Here is a 24,421-nt window from a genome sequence, read left to right as displayed (position 1 = left end):
GGTCTCTAATGGTTATAGTAGGGGAGAAAAATCGCTGTCTGATTTGACAAAATATATGCTGTGGTTGAATGGCCAGGGAGGAGAAGAAAACAGAAAAATGAAAGAAATAAAAGTGTGTGTAATTATCAGGAAGTCTTATTGATATAAGGTGGCAGTTAGCCCTGCTGTCTCCAAGCCCCACATTTAGCTCCTTGTTGATAGTCCTGTTTCACATTAAACCTTCTTTTCTTTTCAGTTCAGCTATATTGTGGTTAAAATAACTGCGGAGCAAATGGTGGTTACCCCATGATACAGATTCAATGACAGGGTGGACTTCTGCACAACAAAGCAGAAGGGAAAGAATAGATTAGTGATAGTTGATTGGAAAATAGTCAAATACCGATTTTTTTTTTTCAGAATCTGCTCTTATTGGAATGATTGAAACAAAAAAATATTTATCAGTTTTAAAGAAATCTAAATTGTGTATTTGTCTATGTATGTATGTATGTGTGTATATATATATATATATATATATATATATATATATATATATATATATATATAATATACACTGCCTGGCCAAAAAAAAAGTCACCACCTGGATTTAACTAAGCAAATAGGTACGAGCCTCCTATTGGATAATTACTGCATGGGTGATTATCTTTCAGCTGGCAACAAGTTATTTAACCCCAACTGGTGCAATGGGTTGCTTCTCATTTGTTAAACAACCATGTCGAAAGACATATCTCGTGGTCGTGGAAAAGATGATAGCCTGTTTGAGAAGGGTCAAATCATTGGCATGCATCAAGCAGAGAAAACATCTAAGGAGATTGCAGAAACTACTAAAATTGGGTTAAGAGCTGTCCAATGCATTATTAAAAACTGGAAGGATACTGGGGACCCATCGTCTTCAAGGAAGAAATGTGGCCAGAAAAAAATCCTGAATGATCGTGATCACTTAAATGTTTGGTGAAATGAAATCGAAGAAAAACAACAGTAGAACTCAGGTCTATGTTTAATAGTGAAAGTAAGAGCATTTTCACACGCACAATGCGAAGGGAACTCAAGGGATTGGGACTGAACAGCTGTGTAGCCGTAAGAAAACCACTAATCAGTGAGGCAAACCGGAAAAAAAGGCTTCAATTTGCTAGGGAGCATAAAGATTGGACTCTGGAGCAATGGAAGAAGGTCATGTGGTCTGATGAGTCCAGATTTACCCTGTTCCAGAGTGATGGGCGCATCAGGGTAAGAAGAGAGGCAGATGAGGTGATGCACCCATCATGCCTAGTGCCTACTGTACAAGCCTGTGGGGGCAGTGCTATGATCTGGGGTTGCTGCAGTTGGTCAGGTCTAGGTTCAGCAACAGTATGTGCTCCAAGAATGAGGTCAGCTGACTACCTGAATATACTGAATGACCAGGTTATTCCATCAATGGATTTTTTCTTCCCTGATGGCAAGGGCATATTCCAAGATGACAATGCCAGGATTCATTGGGCTCAAATTGTGAAAGAGTGGTTCAGGGAGCATGAGACATCATTTTCACACATGGGTTGGCCACCACAGAGTCCAGACCTTAACCCCATTGAGAATCTTTGGGATGTGCTGGAGAAGGCTTTGCGCAGCGGTCAGACTCTACCATCATCAATGCAAGATCTTGGTGAAAAATTAATGCAACACTGGATGGAACTAAATCTTGTGATATTGCAGAAGCTTATCGAAACAATGCCACAGCGAATGCGTGCCATAATCAAAGCTAAAGGCGGTCCAACGAAATATTAGAGTGTGTGGCGACTTTTTTTTTGGCCAGGCAGTGTATATGTGTGTGTGTGTGTGTCTGTGTGTGTGTGTGTGTGTGTATAATGCTAGTTTTGTTAATGAATATTGCATGTTTGACAAATAACAAGACACATTCCCTTGTATTTGCAGATCCATATGGATGTAATGAGAAGAAGAGGAGGAGAGAAACATTTGAGAAGATCATCCAGAGTCTGCCAGGTAACAGATTTTTACAACATGTCACCACCCTTCAAGACAGCTGCTGTTCAGGTTTTAAACACCCACAACATCGCACTCCCGATGCCACTGTCCTGTGCTGCTGTATTCTTAGTTTAGGTTTTTAATCTAGTTGCTTTATCACCATATTTTACAAAGAAACCAGAATTCTCATTTTCATATTTGACAACATTAAACCAATCAAATTCTTATAACTAAGGATGCACCAATTGGGTTTCTCCTGGCCAGTTACAATTGCTGTTTCCAGTTGTCTGTTAGGTGCACACCCATTCCATGTGTCATGTTGTCTGTTCAGACTCCACCAGTGAGGACTGGGGTGTATTATTCAGTCAATTGAGCGATTATTGAAACAGATTTCTAGAAATACACTTTTTGCTGTATTGATATTTGGTGAATATCACTCTATCTAGCAATGTGTTGTAAAATCCTGCTTTCACACAGTACTGTGCTCTATCGAGTGAAATTGAACTGCTTGAATACGACTCAACTTCTAGAACTGGCCTCTGTAAGCCGTCCGCAAACCCAACAAAATGAAAAGGATTCCCAATTTTGCACAGCATTGCGAAGGAAGCTGCTTTCAAAGTGTATCACAAAATTAATTCACAAACATTTTACAATTTGTAAATTTATTCAAAAGAGAAATATAAAAAAACAACAGCTCTTTTTCACACAATAACAATACAGTCACCTCTTGCTCTTCGCCACCTCCACCGACACGCACAAAAGCCACTTTGTAAAATCAAAAGAACATACTGTATTATTAGTAATATCAACTATGGTGCAGAAGAACACCTTCTTATAGCTATAAGCATTAGTGTAGAAACCCCTCGCCAGGTAAATGTGTGGGGTCTGCACATTGCTATTTGTGTCTATGTGAGCTTTGATTGTTTCTGATCCTGCATATTTACTTATTAGTTATATTGAGGACAAATACTATCCAATCACATATTTGAGACAATGTCTTCATAACGTTTATTGCACCACCAGAAAAATCTTTGCAATTTTCTATTTATCCCTTATGAATGTGGTGAACCATGGACTCATTTGTGTCAGAGGCGTGAAGGAATGGCTGGCTTTTATCACATCCACGATACTTTCTCTTTTTTCATGCACAGTCTCGGGGTGTACTCACGCTGGCAATTCATTCCGTGCCCGAGCACATTTGTCCACATGTAACCCTGCAAAGTCTTAATTCATTTGACTAGTGTGATCACTCCGTGCTGGGCCAACTGTATAGTGCCCTGGCCCACCAGGTAGAGGTGGGCCCGAGGACGGTTCAGTAGCATTTGGTAACAGTGAACATGCCTGAGCGTGGAAAACGGACATGGCGCCAATAATGTAACAACTCAGGTAGTTCTCAATTCTCATTTCATTCAATACTATTTGAGTTAAAAACAAGTTTTTATTCTCACCTTACACATGAATGTGAATTGTAGTTGGCAAGAAAAGCTGCAAATTCCTCCCTTAACCTCATTTGTCACTGTAAAAATGCTGTGCTGCACACACAATAAATCTGTAGGAGAGTAGAGTGTTACCCAGCCCTACATGACTCCAAAACAACCACAAAATAAGTCAAGTCATTTTAATATGCATGCTGCCACTCCATATTTGGATCTTGTGTTGGCTTTACACGAAGTTGCATGGTGATGACGAAAGCGGGCCTGGGCCCAGTGCTACACCAATGTGCCTAGCGTGAGTACACCGTCCCACACACTAGGACTCTGAACATGTTTTACCCCATCCGTAATAAAAGATATGTATATTTTAGATGTGGTACTGTAATCACTTTGCCAATCTGCATATTCTGCTACGTTGATACACTCTTAAATATTAAATGCTTTTTCAAACTAGTAATGCCAAATGAGTTCACTTTAGTCCCAACACGGCTGACTTTTTTCCTGAAATACTTACTAGCAGCATCTTTATACACTTTAAAGTACTTCCACGCTGAAGACATTATTTCATTTGCTCTGCTAGCTGAAGTGGAGGCCTAAGGCCGGGTTCATACTTCATGCGACGCATGCTGCAGCGGACGCTCCTGCTACGCAAGCTTTATAGTGTTTATACTTGTGCGCGTACTTTGCATACATCTGAAGGAATCCACCAGGTGGCAGTGCGAGATATTATCACGGTGAGAACATGTTCGGCTTTGTTGTGTTGTGAATTGCATGGAACACCCATTAAATTCCAATGACACCTTACCGCAATATCTCTGAAAAGGATGTTTATTGATTAAATTCAGGGATGTGTCCATTCCAGGAAGCATTGGGCACGAGTGAGAAACAATCCCTGGACAAGGCCTCGGCTCATCGCAAGGTGAATACAAGCACACACATGCACTAGCGTCATTTTTAGAGGCACCAAATCCCCAAATCTGCATATCTTTGGAAGGAAACTGGAGCACACTGAGGAAACCCAGCAGGAAAACGTGTAAACTCCAGGCAGGGAATATCAGCGACGTGACTCCCTGCAAGACAGCAGCGCAAACGCTCCGCCACTGTGTCACCCCCATGTGTGTAATTATTAACAGTATTCATTATTTAAACGAAATTACCGATTTATCTGTAAAATGTAATATACATACTTTAATGCTTTTCATCATGAAAGTGATATCAAGTATAAATCTAAGGATTCTAAATGTGCAGAGAATTGGAATATCATATATTTAATGTGCACAGTGTGGCAATCTATTGCTGGCAATTCGCTGCTGTCAGGAGCAGAGGAAGCCCTAGAAAAAAAGATGGCACAGAAGATGGTATGTGAGACTTAATACGTATCGTGTCATTACGATCGGGAATATGTGACGCTTGAATATAAAAGCACCACGAATACATATGTATGTCGGCATTTTGCTTCACCACATCAAACCATTTATCAAATATCGAAGCGCGCACACCGATCTCGTAGGATCCGCAAAGCGGCTTTCTGTCACATGTAGATAGTAAACAGAGACTCTGACGTCACATTCCAACTTTTAGCACACTGCGCCCCCCGACTTTTTGCTGGTACTGCAACTCGTGCACGCGTCGCGTTAATTTCTGAGGTCCTGCTCAGAGGTTGCATCAAATGAACGCTCAGAATGCGTGGCAGCCATGATGCGGGTGCGTATGCATTCTGAGCGTGAAGTATAAACAAGCCCTAAGGGTGCAGTGCACATTCACACATTTTCTTTTTTTTTTCTTTTTCCTAAATCATAAACCTGGCCAGTGATTTGTAAATTATATGCCGGTTTATTACCTGGAATATTTTCAGAAAAAAATCATCCAGTTCTAATCTGTTGCCAGTAAGATACAACTGTAATAAATTAAAAGTAATACCCTTCAAAATACTGAACCACCCTCAGAAAAAAACAAAAAGACTCCATATAGTGAGGTGCAAAGCAGAGGCTCACATGCAACTACTTGGTCAGAGGAGCTGCTCTAACTAGAGATTGATTCTAAAAGCAACCCATCATTCTTGGTTGTTATAATGATTGTCACCCTGTCCAAGAGGATCGGGGGGATTCCACAGCAGTGGCAATATGAACTGAGTGGACTCGAGTAATGCTTTGATAAGTTGTTGTTTCTAGATTTCCCTGCTTGTCTGTTTTCTCTGCCTTGTCTCATTTCTCACTTGACTTTATGTAGCAGGCTGTCAGTTGACGTTAGCTGTGTGCTATAGGTCACTAACAACATCCTAAAATGTTCCTAATAGGGATGAACATGGAGAGATGTGCTGCTATTCAACAAAGCAGTGTGACTCCAACAATTAAAAAAGGTAGGAACAATTTCCTTCTGTTAAATATATTGTCATTGACAGTTCATCATCTAATTTATGTGTAGCATATTTACAGTAAATGGAGTATAGTAATTCTCTAATCTAAAAAGGTTGATTTTTGCTCAATTCTAAGCTGCCATTGATAGCAGGGTTATGTGTGAGTGGTCTCATTGAAGACTACCAAGACAGCCCTACAGATCTTTCAAAGGTGTTTTTTGTGGTTTTTTTGCAGAGCCAATGAATGTGTTTACCCAAAGATATCCTGTGCAACACAGCAGTAATAATTTTAGCCAGCCTCAGCACTTCATGTCCCACTCTTCAGATATGCTGTACCCTCACCATTCTCTGCAGCCTGTGATGAACTCGCACCATTCCTCATCCATGAACAGTGGCAGCGGCTGGTCTCACGGACAAACCAGCATCCCTTTGGATTCTCTGCGGTTCAGTCAGCACCAACAGAGTTGTACCACCACTATGCCAACTTCTATTCCAAGCTCAAAAATGCACATGCCTGGTGATATTACACTTCCTCTACTCACAGAAATTGACCTTAAATGTTTAGACACAAATGGTTCAAATGGTGCTTTACCAGCTGTAGTAGGCAGGAAGGAAAATGATACCAACAGTAACGGGCATTTACCTCTGCAGTCGACAAATGTGTACACAGCAGCATGTGCCAACACTTTGGATGGAAGCTCTCTGAATGCAGCTGTAGCAAACAACAATAATAATATGGACACTAATGACATTCTTCTAAGTGTGACTTCAGAACATATATACCAGTGGACAGCACCACCACCCTCCCAGGGTTCTCAGGGACCCAATGCCTCACTGGGGATGATCGGCTCAGAATCTCAGGTGCCTTATGATGATGCAGTTCCTAGGCTTGTTAACAATGGAGATATCTTTAATGGGTTGAGGCAACCCAACAATGACAGCCAACATGGCAATCCTGGTGGTACACCGAGCAGTGAGCATTACAGGGCAGAGGCTAATCCAAGCACTGGCCACTTCAATTTAATTTCGCGATGGGAGTACTTTCATTCATGATTAAATAAGAAGCAAATGTTATCTATAGGAAGGGGGTGAACTCCAGTGAACTGGCATCAAGAGGCTTAATTTATTTTATTTATGTCTATGGCCTTGCAAGAAGGTGTGCAAATAATGGAACCCATATTAAGTATTCAGACAAATGAAAACAGAAACTCAAAAGTGTCATACGGTGAATCATCACACTGAGTTTATCTGCTAAAATTGTTTTGTTTCCTTCCTCACAGAAAAACATCAAGCAGCTTTCACCTCCTAATAATTACTCACTGTGAGCTGCAGATTGGACGTTGCATGTCCTGAAAGGCTCCTCATAGCTCAGCAATGACAAGCATCCCAATGTGAAAAGCCGCTATTACGGTAAAAATACAAGAGTGACACAATGCCAGCCTTGTAGCCATTTGACTTAAATTGTCAAAGGGTGAATGTTTTAAACAACAGATTTAGGGTACCGAGATTAATTTTTATATTTCAAATGTACATGTGGGGAAACTTCATCCGATGGCTCAATTTTCTGTATAGTGTCATATATATATATAAAGTATATATGGTTTATGGGACATTCTTAGTGAACTTTTAGTAAAATACTAAAGTGGATATTTTTCCACTCGGATGAGTGCCATATAAAAACCTCCAAAAGGTCTCTGGAGATGCCGCTGTTGATTACATAGCAAACTCACCACTCCAGAGTATGGCTATGAGATTTTTAGCCCTAACAGGGAAATCAGGAAAGGGCACTTTCCTTTGTAATGGCTATGTCATGTTAAAACAAGTTCTCAAAGTCTGATGTATTTAATCCAAGGTTTTAGCAAACTTGCAGCAGTACGAGTTTTATAGATAGTGTGCTTGTGTAATGTATTCAGACATTTATCATAAATCAATGCAACAACACAATCTGACCAACAAGTAAATTTATTACTAACTTTTTTTTATTTGCCAGTACTTTTTTTGAATTGAGCTTTCTGTATATAAGCTTTATACTAATGTGCTTAAACAGTCAACCTGAATGTGTTTGATAGTACAATTGTAATGTGCCAGTTTTTTAATGTAACAAGACTATCTTTGTTAGTGGGACTAAAGTGATGTCGTACGCTAGCCTTACATTTTACAAGTCTTGCACATTAAATTTAGCATCCAGACTGCTGAACTGGAGTTTGTCTCCATGCCTTTGTTAACTATCTTGTATTCTGCAGTGCTTCTTTTCAGTGCCAGTAACTTAAACATGGATGGCAGACTCGTGTTCAGTATGTAGCCCTGGTGAGTATAAAGAAAGGTAACATTTATCTGGTTCAAGTGCCCATGGCTCTTTTCACAGTCTAAAAGCACACATTGCCACTCTGAAAAAGAAAACTGTTTGCTTGAAAAGGTCCTTGTCCCTGTGTGGTAGTGATTTGAGTAGTGAGAAAAGCTCTATCTAAATGTAATGAATTATTGTTATCATTCTCTATACTTTTTCAACCACAATTGGTAATAGAATTTAACTCCATGTCCCCTGAAGCGCCTTATTAAGTACATACTTGGTGCATTGAATAAATCCAAAGAGTCCAAATTAGGTAGTAGTTTATTTCAGTCTTTTAAAGGCTCGTTGTACTTCAGTGGGACTGACATGGTGACTCGTCTGCATGAAGACAACATTGGCTGTTGTGTTCTTGATGAAGGAAGGAAGTCGATAGCTTAAGGCTGGTGGAATAGTCGTCTCAACCACCAGCTGTATGCCATTCTAAGGGTTTCCTAGGCCATGGCACATAAAGAATGTTTTTGCTGAGTACCCAACTGTCATAAATGAATGCTGCTGATCTTCAGGCATTGTTCTGGTTGTGTAAGTGGTCTTGGGGGGCTTCAAGAACACAACAGCCTCTCCTTCTGCTTGGAACCTGGATGGGCAACCTACAGTCACAGTCAAACTCCTCCACACGTTGCATCCCTTAAATCTCTCTTTAGACGTTAGAACATTCAAACAATTGTGAAAAAACAGCCATTCATAACCTAGATTGCCCAAAGTAGTATGTGCAAATTTGAAGGTCCCTAAAGTCCAAGTTTCTGTGGTTCTTTGCCTAAAGAAAAATGTTAACATTTTTGCAAAATCTTACCTTCACTAGTGTGCCCATGTTCCTGTTGAAGTCATTTTAAAGTAACAGCCTGGATCAACTGTACTAATTCCTTTCATAATTTTAATAATTTCAGTCAGTAAATCATTTTCCATCCTGTTGTATCCTAATGTCCCTTTTAAATATCTGGTTGCTTAAGCTGAGAAGGTTCATCTTTAATTTTACCTCTTATTCCCAATAATCCATCAGTCTATTCTGGACTTTCTCAAGTGGTATAATGTCTTTTTATCCTCCCCAGGGATCTCATTTATAAAACCTTGGGTGGATGTAATCACAAAAAATATGCGTATACCAAAAAAAAAAAAAGAAAAATCCAATTTATAAAACCTGATGTACACTGCGCCCGTATGGGTTGGCTCCATGCTCTCTGGTTGCTTCCAGGAGCCTTCTTCTTCTTCTTGAACCCGGAACCCTCAATAATCATAAACCAACATGAGCCAGGCACATAAGGATACACACAGTCAGCAAGGGGTTGGTGCAAGGGTGCCAAGTGCTTTTATTAAAATCCACAAAAATTAGTATCCAATGGTTTAGTTATTTAGATAGATAGATAGAAACAGTGAATAAATAGTCTGCAAGTTAAAATCCACAGCTAAAACCAATATGAAACAAACAGTTGTCAAGTCCTTGATCTTTCTGCTTTCACAAGGCCAGCGGTCTGCATGTGCATACGTGGACCTGACTTGAACGCTGCTTGGCTGCCAACCTGAAACAATCACATATGGCTTTTGCTAATCAACCTCATGCATATGCAGACACACAGAACATGATTGGCTGCCAGAGCAGCCTCCCTTCTGATGCAGTGAGTGCACAAGAGCATGGATGGAATTCAATGATGCGATTGCTGTTGCAACGAATAGCAGAGTAGCAAGTTGTCTTTTTTCATAAGAAAAAACATGTAATGTTTTAAGTATGTACACCCACACCATATAAAAATTATATGAAGCAACTCATTGGTCATTTAATGACTTCCAACACCGTGGGCATGATCGGGTGAAGCCTGGCAGAAATATTCCTGACCTGGTGGACAGATCCCTGAGAAGGGACAACAGGTAGCAGATATACACTAACAAAAGCAAAAAATTCTTCAGTGCAAATACACATCGGTCCTCTTAAAAGGCAACTAAGACAGTGTCTGTACATCATACTTATCACTTTTAAGATTTAATGTTTGTTAGGTGTAGAAGAAGCATGTTCTCCTCAGCAGCATGTATTTTTCGTGTTTAGTAAATTAGAATTTTTATAATAACTATTTTTCTAACTTGCCAGTAAGAGACACTTTGGCTTATGAACTAACAAAAATATGTTATTCCAGGGTTCAGGAGAAATAGTGTCCACATGAATAAAATCTAAGCTGTTTCTTGTTTTCCCTTTCTCAGAGTGAATGTTTCAGGGACAAGGTCACAAGGCTGCAGAAAGTACATGTAGTTTATGCAAAGGCGTCTCTCCTGTGCTTAGCTTTGAGAACACAGATAATGCTTAGCTCAACAAACATATTGTTTAACTTTACTGTTTTGATAAGGATGTTCTTTCTGTCTTATTAATCATGAAATGCTGAATTATAAAAACCCCTCCTAATTTTTTCTCGGTGTTCAATTGAGCTTTGCGGCAATAAGTTATGCTCTTTTGAATCTCTACTTACTGTGACTCCAAATGAATAAAAAAGAGAAATATTATCTGCCTGCTTTCAGTGTGCCTTTTTCGTCCACATAGGTCAACACACATTTTAATAACGGCCCGGTGATAGGAAGTATTGAATGCGTGAATCGTCGTTTGGCTGCATTTTCCTACTTGATCAAGGGTGTCGTCATTTCCCAGTTTCTCTGAAATTCTTGGCCAGACTTGCCGCCATAAACATATGCAAGTCCTCCAGTCAAGTATTCATTTATAAATCCTGACTTTTGCATGGAAAGTTGTGTACACACATTTCAGGCCTCTTTTTGTACATACACACGTTTTATAAATATGATCCCAGATTTCCAAAGCACCCCTTTCCTTGTAAACAGATGGCTTTATTTATAAGTGTTTATTTATTACTTTACTAGACAAAAAGCCTGTTTCGACAACGTAAGATGAAACGGGCACGGGTTTGTGTCAGCAGTGTATGAAGAACAAATGATAAGTAAGAAATAAATAAGAAAGTGATGTAAGTAATGATAATTAACTAAGAGGTTTGGGATATGTATGACTTTATCACGGCAAAAAATATTGTACACTTAAAAAATACATGCTATGACAACGTTTTTTGTTTGTATACTGGAGGCCTGTCAGTATGCAACTAAAGTTGTAAAATCTCTCTGTAGACTACATTTTGTGTGAAGACACTCTCACTGTTTGGTAGTAATTTCCCTTGATGTGGCTCATCTTTAACTTGCACCTTCACATCACTCGCCCTTCTGACTCTTGAAAAAGCCACATACAATTGACCATGGCTGAAAACGGGTTCGGCAAGGAATATTCCTACCATGTCAAATGTTTGTCCTTGTGACTTGTTTATAGTCATGGCGAATGCTAGTTTGACAGGGAACGCCCTTTGAATTTGGAAACACATGTAGTCTTTAAGCTTAATTTATTTTGTGTCATGTGCATAAAAATTGCCATATTTTATAATTATGTAGGCCTATGGCAGTAAAAGGGAAAAAATGAGAAATACAAATCAACGAAAAGTAGAAGAAGAAACGAAGTTTTTTTGTAATGATTTTAGTCCGCTTCACTCATTACTGTACAGGCTTGTACTGTTAGTTGATGAATTTTCCAGGCCTATAGTATAATATTGAATGATGAATGTTCCAGTACTGCGGTGGGTTGGCACCCTGCCCAGGATTGGTTCCCTGCCTTGTGCCCTGTGTTGGCTGGGATTGGCTCCAGCAGACCCCCGTGACCCTGTGTTCGGATTCAGCGGGTTGGAAAATGGATGGATGGATGTTCCAGTAAAATATGGAATGGTAATAAGTATAAGCACCACAAACCTGATATAGATGTATTGAATCAATGCGTAATTAGGCCTCGAGCTGTAGTCAAAATCGCCTTTCAGGCCTCTAGAGCTTTATCGAAGTCGCCTTTCTCTTTGAATTTTTGTGGCCATTAGCACCAAGTTGCGAGAATAAGCAGTTTTGAAAGGGCGAGGATGCAAGGGGCATTAAAATCAGGCCAGATGGTGTGGTGAACATTCAGTGCTTGGTGCGAATAGGCCAGCAGCGTTTTATTTTACTCGGATCTCAGCAGCAGCGCACGACAATGCGTACCGCGCCACCTGTGGAGATTTGTATGCGGCTTAGAATGTGTACCTCGCTTCGCACACATCAACATCTGCGGACGACAGTAGAGTAATGATCGTTATGGCTGTGGAGTCGTTCCTGCCGCTGAAAGTACTTAATAATAATATGTTCTTACGTATTATTTTGAGTGTGAGAGTTGGCTGTGATCGGGGCTAATATCCTACGCCTGGGCAGAAGGATTTGGGATTTCAGAATAATAATCCCGAAATGCGTAGATTAATTCCACCGCCTGCCGTGATGTTGGGGTTGGATTTCGGTCTCATAAGGTTTTTCGGGCAGCTGCGCAGAAGGCGACTGCGCATTCGGCTTTGGATGGACGTGAGTGAGGAGGCAGGCGAATTATGTATTATGATATGTGTTAAGGTGAGCAACAGAGGAACCACATGAAGCTTCCCTCAAACGGCACCCTCATAACTGTACCTTCAGATTTAATTTAGAAAAATGAAAAAAGAACATGAAACTTTTCATACACAAAAGTGTTTACATTGTTTATTGGTGTAAAAGAGCTGTAGGCAAAATTCAGTAGGTTGCAAACAAAAAAAAGAAAGTTAAAAATCACATTTTGAGCTTCTTTTCACAGTCCTAAAGAGTCACAGCTCTGACACCTCCTTTAATCTTCTATGGCTGGTGGCCAGTCAACGTCCACGGACTGGAAAAGAGGGGGGTGGGGGAATGGCATTTTACATTGAAAGCATGAATGGTAAAAAGTTAACAGAATCAGTGTGTCATCTTTTTAATGTTTCATTAATACTCCAATCACTCTGAGTTAAAACACTGCACAGTCTTTTTGAAGTTTGTTTAATAACTTACTTACTTCCACATCTAGTTCCAGTATATCAGTCACAGTGTTCATGAGAATGCTAAGATTTGGTTTAGTTCTTCCAAAATCTCCATGGATAAATTCTTTAATGTATCTTGATATATGTTAAGAAAGAGTTGCTAAGACAAAAAACAGTAAAGAACATTCATGGAATAAACTTGATACACCACTGCTTAAAGTCCTTTGCTAATCAAAAGTACTTTAACATTTTCTTGATCATGTACAGTAGATATGTTTATTTGCTATGCAAATGTTAAAGTAAAATAATCTAAGGTTAATTCTTTGTAAAAGTGGTGTATTTGCTTTTCAAACGCTAATTAGTATGATAATTTAACCATTTGATTACCAACATCAATCCAGGTGGCCACATTCTCGGCTCATTTCCACATTTAGTGCTTAGTGAAGGCCAAAGAAACCCATCTAGAGCTGAACTGATAAGCAGTCGCGCAGAAAAACTCAAGTACAGCAGACAAGTGCTGATGTCGGGTCTAAAATGTATCTTCTAAAAGCCATGTCACATTACGTGATTTTCAGTTGTAGACTTCATTTACGTAATCATGGAAAGTCACGATATGAGTACAGTAATATACCCAGCTACTCAACCTGACAAAAATAAAACAGCTGGCTCTGTGTGCATGAGAGCAGATAACCAGTGAGTGCTCAACCATAACAGTAATGCACAGAATGGAGCAAACAGGAATAAGGAATAGGAGTGTTCTAGACCTGCAAACAGAAGAAAGGTTCATCCAACTGATATCGTTTGGTTTTTATGTTCCACAATACAACAGAAAAAAGAAAACAAAAGTGGAAACTTGCGGCTGAGCTCGCCATACCTGTAAACCAAATGCATAGTCAGCAAGCTCCGTCAAGCAGCAGATTATTAGTATTCAGAAAAAGCGGTGAGCTCCCAATATTTTGCAAATGTGAAAACTGTGATGGAAAGTCATGCCGTTGTGTAATTTGACATGCCTTCTGATTTCTAGTCACATAATCTAACATCCTCTGGTGATGAGATTGTCAACTGCAGTCGTCAAGTTTGACTTCTCCTCTGACTTGAAGTCATGTAATGAGACATAGGCTTAAGACTGCTGAGCAGAAGACACAAATGGTAATCTGATTTGTAGCCTGGCAGAAACTGGCATGCATTCTGTGCAATAGGATAGTCTGCTCTCCCAGACTGAACAAAGAATGACCTTCTTGCAGAGCCTACGTGTTCTGACAGATGCCATGATTTGACCACACCACAAATCAAGCTTGTATTGTTGTTCTTTAATTATTTTTTGTAGATTAAACAAAAATAATTCTCTCATGTTTCAAAATGTGCCTTTTAAGGTTGGAAACAAAATCTGTGGCTATAGAAATGTAGAGGAACTGATTAGACAGTTGCATGTTGAGACACTGGCATCTGCCTCATATACAGAGGGTCACAACTGACTGCATCTGTAGGAGAATGACTTGTACAGAAGGAATATCAGCTTTTCAATTTCAGAAAAAAATGTACATTATTGGGTAACCCCCACAGCTGGTGCAGATTTTATACTGTTTAAATGAATATAACTAAGTGGATTGTAATAGATTTAGAAAAATCTTGTTTGTTTGGATTTATTAATTTCAAGTTCACTTTGTCCAGATACCCTATTTAGAAGGGGAACAGAGGTGTTACTGGATTTTCCTTTTTACTCATTTAAGTACAAAAGTTTTAATGCAAAAAAAAAAAAAAAAAAATTTTTAAATTTTAAAAAATGAAAAGGATACGTTCCTGCTTGGGTTTTAAGGTAAAGCCGAAAGTGATGCTCATCTGCAAATTCCACTCTCATCGTGTGAATAACACGGGGTCGTACAGCTAATGGCCGTCTATGAAGCACCCTCAAAGGAGTCTTCTGGTTGATCTTTAACTCCTGTAGAAGATTTGAAGTATTAGTTATTAGTAAACATTTTTATAAACCTTAACATACTATAAACAGATGGCAACATAACTTAATTATCTGATGTGCGTATTGAACGTCTATAGGCAGGCAGTGTTGTTGAATGGTAAAGATGCTAGATTTGAAACAATTAGGTTGCTAGTCTCTTGAGTGCCACCTTAAGTATGCCATCAGCTATCATGTAAGGTAGGCACTTTGGGTTAACAGTATAAGCTGTGTTAATGCTTTGAAGAAAAACAATGAACTTCTAGTTTTGGATTGTACCACTCCCACCAGATGCACTTTTATGATGATGATGATTTTCTAGATTACCTGACTGCAAAAAGAAAACCACAACATCCTTTCTTAGCACTTCCTGGACTGGCTGCTCGTCATTAGCATGGGCCATTCTTAGAAGCAGGTCACATATGTTTTTCTGTTTTACTTCAAAGAATTTAAATATACTTGAGATAGCTGATGTCAAGCTTTGGCTTAATGAATTGAACAAAATTAAATTGCTCAGTCTGCAGTATATCCAGTTGAATAACCTACGTATCCCATAATCCATTGTAAAAAAAATCTATATTGTGATGGAGGATTCATTGAAGGTCTTCTACACATGCTGTGTTAAATATTTCAAAGACTTTTTGTCATGTGATTGATCTCCAGATATTACAGTGACTTCAACATTGTAGATTATATAGCAATTCCAAGTCCATTCTATTCAATGAATCTATCCAACAAGTACAAAAAATGTCTTACTGTGACCCGGCAACCCCTGCTCTCACTCAAAAAAAACATGCAGTTCAGTACTCTAATGTACACACTAAAAAACAAGACAAAAGTTTGGCTTGGAAAGCTACTTGCAAGATGTTTTAATGACATTCTGTAAAAACAGTAAAATTACAAAATAAGTTTTCAAAGATTTGTTATTATTTTATTACTAATAAAACTACTGACATTTACATTATGACTTGGCTAACTTATTGCTTGACACCATAATGCCATAAGAGACAGCATAGACTGACTGACTTGGAGTATAATGTTATGTTAAAAGAATTAGTACTTTGTTTTTGGTTGGGGTGGTCTTGGTCACATAATTAAGTGTCCCTGTTAACCAGGGATGTGTTCCGAGATCAGGACAAGATCAAGACTCACCCTACCCAAGACTAAGTCAAGACCAGGACTTTTAATCAAGACCAAAACAAGACCATGACTTGAAAATTCACAATCAGAATTTAGATTTTTTTTTTGGTAGAGTAGACCCATATTTGAGCAATATTTTAATCTATTTAATTCCAAAACACCCTATTATTGAAAAACTTGAATGTTCACATACTCCATATCAGGAGTCGGAAAACTGTGGCATGCAGAACGATTTTCAGTGGCACTCTGATTGAATTGAAATACAGTAAAAATGTTATCTTAAGGACATCACACGCCTTTACGCCCTCACCTACGTTTTGCGTTTTACTGATCGTGCTGTGTGTGCGTTATGCTGTGAAAGTGTCGTATGTCAAGTGTACAAAGACATTATCAAATTAAACATCAGTCCATGTTTAAAAAATCTGATGAGAAATGTGAAGCTATAAAAAGGTCTGTTTCTGGCTTTAAGAAACAAACTTCTTATTTTAGTCAAATAATTGGAACCAAAAATAAAGCCACCAAATGTAGTTATACAACTGCTCATTGTTTATCTTCGAAAGCCAAACCCTTCACAGATGGAGAATTCATCAAAGAGATGTTTTTGAGAAGTGCTGAAATCTTACAGTGATTTACCAAACAAACAAACAATACTGGATTGAATTTGAGAAATACCAGCTTCTGCAAGATCAATTCAGAGATGAAGAACTGATATGGCTGAAAATGTAACAAGAAAACAAAACCGGATTACAACAAGCTGTTGTATTTAGTGCCGCTGGGGATGAAACCACTGACATAAATGACATGGCGCACCTAGAGTATTGAGTTTCCAATGCATTATACACACGGAAAGTTTTGTTGCGAAAATCTTGTCACAGTGCCTGAATTCTATAATGGACACTGTCGTTAAAATAGTTAATTTTATAGTTTCTTGTTCTTCATTGTCACACAGGCAATTTAAGTCCCTTTTGCAAGAAATGAAGAGTGCATATGGACCTCCCGCTATACAGCAATGTCCGTTGGCTTAGTTGAGGTAATGTCTTGAACAGGTTTGTATCATGTCTGGAAGAAATAAAGATATTTCTTGATGAAAAAGAACAACATATCCCGGAATTGAATGACGAAGACTGGTTATGCAAATTAATGTTTCTGACTGATACAACTCAAAACCTGAATGACTTAAACTTGTGTTTGTAAGGAAAGGGTCAAACAGTACTAGAACTTTTTGAATACTGGAAAGGATTTGCATCAAAATTAGATATATTTTGGCACAATATTACCACTAACACCTACAAGTACTTTCCAAATGTAAAGGTCCTGTGTAAACTGATTTACTGTTAACAAAGACGAACTTCAAAAGTACATTGAGGCGCTCAAAGAAGAATCTTCCAAACGATGTGAAGATTTCCAAACTCACGCACCCATATCTTCATTCCTCATCAAACCTGACTTAACTGATCTAAAGATGACCCCATTTCAGTTCCCTTTTTGAGTGGATGGACGTTGATAGTTTTGAAATGGAACTCATGAAGGAAAACTCTTGAAGGAAACTGTCTGGAAAAGTCAGTCATTCTCAAGATTTAATTGTTTGATGAAAATCTCATGTGTTCTGCTTTCAGCGTTTGGCTCAACTCAACTATGTGAACAAATTTTCTCATATATGAAAAATATTTTGAATACACAAAAGCTGTCTAACAACTGAACATTCAGAAGCCTGCATGAAGCTAAAAGTGACCAATTACACACCCGATATTGAGCAATTGAGCAAAGAGGCACAGGGACAAGGTTTGCGTTAATTGATTAATAGCTCTGATTAATAATAAAGAATAATTAATCATATTAGAATCTTGATATTTTTTCATATTCAAACTATGTATTTTGTATTGAAAAAACTTGTAATTTATCATTTGTAATGCAATTTTTAATAAATGTGTTGAAAATTAAAATTTGACAAAAGTTATTTTCACATTTAATCCTATGTATTTTAAAATATGGAATGACCAATAATATATGATCCGGTTATAATGGGCTTCAAAAGTATAAAATTATATTCTTTATATATATTTATACTAGTATCAGAGGCCAGACGCACCAAAAGCACATGCGCACTGCGCCTCAGAGTCAAACCCAGCGGCTTCCCAGACTCAGTAGGTGGCGCCTAAACAACGCAACACAACCTGTAAACTAAACTTCAGGTCACAATACAACCGCCGACCAAACGCGAACGCGCACACCACCGCATATACAACCTTCGTTTAGTAATGTTTACGAAGGTTGTATATATGCACGGATGCCAGACGCAACCCGTGATGAAAGCGCACGTGCACAGCGCCTCAGTGCCCCAGAGTTAAACCCAGCAGCTTCCCAGAGTCAGTAGATGGCGCCCAAATAACACAACACAACCTGTAAACTAAACTTGAGGTAAAGCATGCATGCCAACAAGTTGCCATGGTGACATATTTAAACATAGACATAGAATAATTATTCTAACCTGCTTTGCATGTGTACCATGGCAACGTTTTTGAGTTCTTTACAACGTTCTACTTTGTCATCTACTCTTATTTCCGGCCCAGGGTGTGGTTAAATCTCTTGGCACAAAGACTCGTCTCGTGGGACGTGAAGTGTCTCTCTGAGAAAATCATGTCTCGTCTCCTTCCTTCCAAGATTTTTTTTAATAATAGAGAGACATAATTTACAAGGGATTCATTTATAACTGTGTATGTGAATGCACATGTGTATGCATGCTGCACTAACCTGTGAGTGATATTTTCAGTTCTTCTCCAGCATAAGAAGGCATCAAGCTTCCACTGCGCTGCAGAATGTCCAAGTCTACCCAATTTAGGCCAAACTGTGGGTCCAAAATGGCAAAAACAAAGTACACATCCTCTCCAATTGGCTCAACTTGTTACCTACTCTGATCCATTCTTGTGCGTGCAAGTATTCCATAAAATCTCTTTGACTGCTTTTACAAGTGGTCAGCAAAGACATCTATTTTCTTCCACTCTCCCAAGGTGACTAAGATCCAGCATTGTGAGAACCACAAGGCTGTTTGTCACTTGTTCTTTTCCTAGTATGACAATTGCAGTCTCTGCAAATAGCTCAAGAACAGTACAAAGTTTTTTCAGTTGTCAGGAAAATCAGCAGAACACATATCTGTGATCTTGCTGTGTTCCAAAATTGTGATGGCCTTAATCTTTCTGAAGGTTGAACTCCAGCAGGTATGGGTGACCACTGAAATTAAGTGCTCATTGCCAAAAGTGTCTTCAAGTCTGTCCTTGGATGATCAGGAGTTGCGGCAAGCACCACATTCAAGTCCCCACCTTCATCTTCACTGTTATTATAATTTGTAATATCTTGCGGTATTTTTAGTTTAAATGTACATTGCATTTTACATGCATTATCAGTAATTATATAGTCTACTTTTTTCACTAATTTGGAAATTGTCTGTGATTTCATCAACGGCAGACACAATGTTTTCAGCACAATGTTGGCCAGTAAACTGCTTACATGCCAAAAGGCATGACTTCAGTCGGTATCTTCCATTATTGACACTGCAAAAATGTGCTGTCACTAACAAAAAGGCACACATGGTACGGTCTGACCAAATATCAGTTGTAACACTTACAGCATCTCTTTTTTAATATTTTCTTTCACTTCACTAACAAGCACAGGGATATGATGTTCAGTTATTGTTTTTCTTGACATAGGAGTGTAATGCTCATCCAGAACTTAAATGTTTCTAAAGCTGTCATTTTCTACGAGTGACAGGGGACGACTGAAACCTATAATCAAATCACATATTATAGCATTGCTAATTGCTCTCTGCCTTGATGAACCTTGGCTGTACATTTGCACATGTGGCTACATATAGGAGGTGACTGATGGCTGAAAAATGTAATCACGCACTGCAATTTTTTTCAGTATTATACTCTGTGAACCAATCAGAAGTATGACAGTACTGTTTACAGAAAGACATAATTTTAGATTATCTTGTCAACTACATTTTTAAATTCAGAAGAATAACCAGCTGACTAAAGTTAATGTTAAACTCAACTAGCTTTTTACAGATCACTAAATTCACTAAATACTGCACAGGAGTTATGTAACTAGCCTGTAAGTAAGCTGGGATGACAGCATGCTAACAGTGAGCCACTGTGCATATAAATTAACAAATTATTGAATATGCTGTAGAAGCCAATCTTATTTTAAACAAGCTGGAAAAAAAAGAATAAAAAGCTAGCATTGACTTGCTTAGTGGCAGATTTTTAGCATATGGATTATTACATAAAAACTTTATATTACCCGTCTTTGTGGTTCTTTTCGAGGTGCCAGTAGAAAATGGATGTTATTCCAACAGTCTCTGTAATTGCTTTGTTTTTTATGTGTCATCATAGGGTATAGGTTGCGGGTACACTACGATTCACACTGTCCAAAGACAGTGATTTGTTTATTTGATTTATGGGAAAACAGGAACACACCCAGCCTTGACCCAGCACACATACACAGAGATACTGTTATGGACACAATGAATACATGAGCAACGATGAAATATATTAATTAAATAATGATAAATAAAGAACACACAATATAACCAAATCAAGTATGCAAAGCTCTCCCCCAGCTCCCTGATGGTGATAGTAAATTACAACTCTAACAAATAAACACTTCCAGCAATGGCCAAAACAGTTCAATACAACAGGAGCAGTTGATGATGGATGAGTGAAAAATACCTTGTGAACAGTTCTCCGAAAGGAATGTAAAGTTTTGTCCTACCAGTTCTGGATGCAGCGTGAAGGGACTGTGAGCACTTCTGAGATGAAAATGTATCTACTCAAGACAAACTCACTTGGACAAGTGGGCACAGGACAGCACATACATCCAGATGGAAACTGTAATCCAATTGAGTGTGAAAAGCATATGAACAAAGAGATGTATGATTGCGATTCTCCCTGTGTCTTTCATGTACCTTGTTAATGGGCCCACATGCTCAATCTTCCTCCCAGCAGCCCCTGCGCCCTCCGAAGCTGTCCAATAGTGTTATACCACCAGGGCAGCTGGGAGAGGTAGTGTAAGAAGCGCTGCTACAAGAGGACAGCGCAAGGGAAATTAAATTTCCACTTAGTAAAGGGAAAGAGGTATATCTGCATATTGATTTAGATAATAAGCTTTGTAATATTTTGAGACTTATGGCCAAGACTAAGACAAGATCAAGACAAAATGGGCACAAGAATGAGACGAGACCGAGATCAGGTTGAGCAGCCTCAAGTTCAAGACCGGATCTCGAGAACTACATCCCTGCTGTTACTATTTCATTTTCTTTCCATCCTTCCAGTGTTTCAATGCCATGGCATTGCATTTCTTTATATTATGGTTTGAGGGCATCAATTCAAGCTTGTGTGTCATTTCTGGTGTGAAGACTGAATTTTATCCCTACGAAAGCAATGTTGTGGTACAGCTATCTACTGCTCTTATCCAGGTGCTACTCCCAATCCTTTCAGTTCCTTTTCGATACCTATTTAACATTCTTAATTCTTGCTAAATAGACTTTTCTCTTTCCTTACCATTTTTCTTATTTGTGAGAACTCTGTTCTCAACTCTGTGGGAGTTCAGGTTACGTCAAGTCCAAGAAGAGCCTAGTGAGCTAATGTGCTGTATGTATACAGCACAGCCTGCAAGTCTGTATACCCCTAAATGAAATTCTTCACATCTGACATTGTTACTGTTAAATCCTTATTTATTAAAAGGTTTAATTTGTATGAATTCCATATGCTGTTTACAATAATTAATGCATTACATGAAAATAAATAGTTTAATAAGAAGTCTCCAGTGCCTGAATCCAGTACTTGGACAGCACTCTTCCTACCAATAACTTCACTTAAGCCATCCTTATGTATGCACTTCCATTACTTTATGAATCCTGACTTTTCTTAAAGTCACTAAGTGGCACCTTGATTCCTCCGATTATATCAAGTAAATCAACTTTCTCTATTGTAAATGATTAAGATAGATGTTTTGGAAGTTTCAAATTTTAATACTATATGGATGAAGTTGAAATTTTTATTACTGATCAAATACTTGAAGCAGAAATCTTGACAATTTTTAAGAAGTATCTGGATGAGATATTAAGTTATTTTAGCTATTAGGTAAACAAGCAAGCTTGAAGGACTGAATGGTCTCCTCTCATTTGTCAAATTTCAATGTTTGTATGTAATTGATGTACAGCACCACCAATGAACACACACTAGAAAATCCATTCCATTTTCTAAATCTTCCTTTTCCATTGGATTGTAGGACACCAGAATCTATCTCAGCAACAATGGGTGCATGGCAAGAATCAACCTTTATGTCACTCTGGAGTTACAGATTAACCAAACCTGTACAATAGATTCAGAAATTATTCAGCTGTGAAGTAGAAAAAACAGGTTTGAATTTTTTGCTAAAGTTTTGGGTATAGGAATATGTTCATTTAAAATAGTAATTTGTAACATAATTGAAAAAAAAATAAACTATAAATTATTTTTGCAGGACTGAACTATCTTACCTTGATGTCATTAATGAACTCAATATCACTTTTATCAATGGATTTTGCCGTCCATATTAAAGCGCTGTATGATTTAGTTTTTTCTTCTTCACCTTCCTTCATACGGCTAACAGCCTCCCTAGAGAGTCCAAAAAGTTACACATTATTAAAAATGTACACCTTTAAAACTGAAAAAAAAAAAACAAAAGAGTAGCAAAAGCCTTACCGTGTAACAATCTGTAAATCTCGCACTCTAATTTTGTCAGAGGAATTATTGATAGTCTGATTTCAGAATACATAAATAAGTTATTAATGCAGTGAGCGCTGTTCCTAGCTGTGTCTTCATAACACTTCTACCTTTTAAATAACTACCTGCTGAAGCCTCTTAATGTCTTCCTTTGTAAACGATGATCTGTGAGGATTCTGCAGTTCAACTGCAAATGGTCTACCTGTGCATAAAAAAAAGTGAGAGCACACATCTCAGTTTACAGTGTTCACTATGTGTCACCACACAGAGGTGGAACAGAAGAAGAATCTCAACATAAATAACTCCAAACGCTGCTCATTAAAAACAGCCACACTGTGGCCTTTGCAACCTAGAAAAACCAGAAAATCAACTGTTTCATGTCAGGTCTTTCTTACTAATCACACTTGCACCTATAAGCCCCATGAGCTTTACAATACATACAGATAAGAGTACAGCAGAAATAAATGTAACATTAAAACAAAATAGAGAAACACACACATTCTATGCAAAAACATTCACATATTACAAGCAGACAGCTTTTAATAGTCAACACTGAGCTATCCAAATTCAGCTGAATTCTATAATGAATCCACATGTAAGCAACAGCTTCAGCTGAATTCAACATCTAAACAAAGGTTCACCATTTATAACAACACATCCACTCCAAGAGCCATCAATGAAGCAGAGAAGATAATAAAAGTGCAATAGTCTTAGTAATTGGTTCTACTAGTAGAAGACATACTGAGACTATAGACTGAAATGTACAGACATGATGACGTCATCTTTGCAAGTGGAAATGTTGACAGTTTTGTGTTCTGAGTTGTGACAGTTGCCACTGAGGAGCTGTATGGGAATTTTTAAAGCTCTTTTTCCCTTTAGAAGGGTTTTTGCTTTTTATTGTCCGTGCAGGAGCAAAAGCAGCTGAGTGTTTGAGGGAGCATTGGAAAAGTTACTTGTTCATGTTTTCAAACTAACGATGGCAAAGCAAGGCAGTTAACGGTAGCTGATACCAGCTGTGGCTGAAACCTGTTTCTCTGCAAGTAAATAACCTGCAACGAATAGTTAAAAGTAACAGTGATTCCTTAATAGGGAAAAAAAGTCAAAACATAAAAAGAGTAATTGGATAGAGCACCATATAAGTCTCTTACAGTTAAGCGTTAACACCAGTAGAAGGTGACAGCACTCATGTTAATAGGTAAGAAAGCATTAATTTTAAGTACAGATAGGCAGCTGACTTCAACACGGTTAAGAGACGTGCTATGTGGTACGTAAACAGGCATTAAGGAAGACAGCACTGATTGGCACAAGCTGCAGTAGAAACAAATAAGTGAATAAGAATACAACTAGCAGTGGATATTCAATAAACACGTTTTCTTAGCAATAAGGAAGAACTGTGTAGAACAATTTTTAGTAGTCAGGAAAGTAGAGCAATTAAGAGGGCAACAGCGTAAGGATTCATTAATACGAAGAAAAACAAATGGTGTGAGTGGACAGCTTTTCAGTAAGGAATAAGATGGGTGCATGGTCAGGAGAGCAGAAAGAGAAAAGTAAAGTTAACCTCAAAGAAAGCTAAACAGCAAGCAGTCAAGGGGGAAAATATTACAGG

At 38.4% G+C, this 24,421-nt stretch overlaps 2 protein-coding genes across 4 annotated transcripts in view; one reads left to right on the top strand and one right to left on the bottom strand.

Annotated features, from left to right (window-relative positions):
- The window catches only part of rel (v-rel avian reticuloendotheliosis viral oncogene homolog), a 63,661-nt gene extending 55,789 nt beyond the window's left edge, over positions 1-7,872 (top strand). The window contains exons 9-12 of one of the 3 annotated variants that reach the window (XR_007933554.1): positions 1,906-1,974; positions 5,686-5,748; positions 5,981-7,136; positions 7,171-7,871. Coding sequence is in view for 2 of the 3 variants with exons in the window: in XM_028820799.2 (XP_028676632.1) it covers positions 1,906-1,974; positions 5,686-5,748; positions 5,981-6,798 (950 nt within the window). In the remaining variant the exon portion in view is untranslated. Of the gene's footprint in view, positions 1-1,905; positions 1,975-5,685; positions 5,749-5,980 lie in introns of all 3 variants that reach the window. The other 2 variants (XM_028820799.2, XM_028820798.2) reach the window with 2 other exon arrangements.
- A 4,770-nt stretch (positions 7,873-12,642) lies between these two features.
- The window catches only part of pus10 (pseudouridine synthase 10), a 127,606-nt gene continuing 115,827 nt past the window's right edge, over positions 12,643-24,421 (bottom strand). Inside the window, exons 13-18 of the mRNA XM_051919333.1 lie at positions 22,941-23,017; positions 22,795-22,850; positions 22,590-22,707; positions 14,757-14,899; positions 12,996-13,095; positions 12,643-12,830 (exon numbers count right to left, since the gene is read on the bottom strand). Of these exons, the coding sequence (XP_051775293.1) occupies positions 12,792-12,830; positions 12,996-13,095; positions 14,757-14,899; positions 22,590-22,707; positions 22,795-22,850; positions 22,941-23,017 (533 nt within the window). The 3' untranslated portion in view covers positions 12,643-12,791. The remainder of the gene's footprint in view (positions 12,831-12,995; positions 13,096-14,756; positions 14,900-22,589; positions 22,708-22,794; positions 22,851-22,940; positions 23,018-24,421) is intronic.

This window comes from Erpetoichthys calabaricus, chromosome 15 (assembly GCF_900747795.2).
Source record: "Erpetoichthys calabaricus chromosome 15, fErpCal1.3, whole genome shotgun sequence".
Lineage (NCBI taxonomy): Eukaryota > Metazoa > Chordata > Cladistia > Polypteriformes > Polypteridae > Erpetoichthys > Erpetoichthys calabaricus.
The sequence above is the reverse complement of the archived record's forward strand: the minus strand, read 5'-3'. Positions and strand labels throughout refer to the sequence as shown.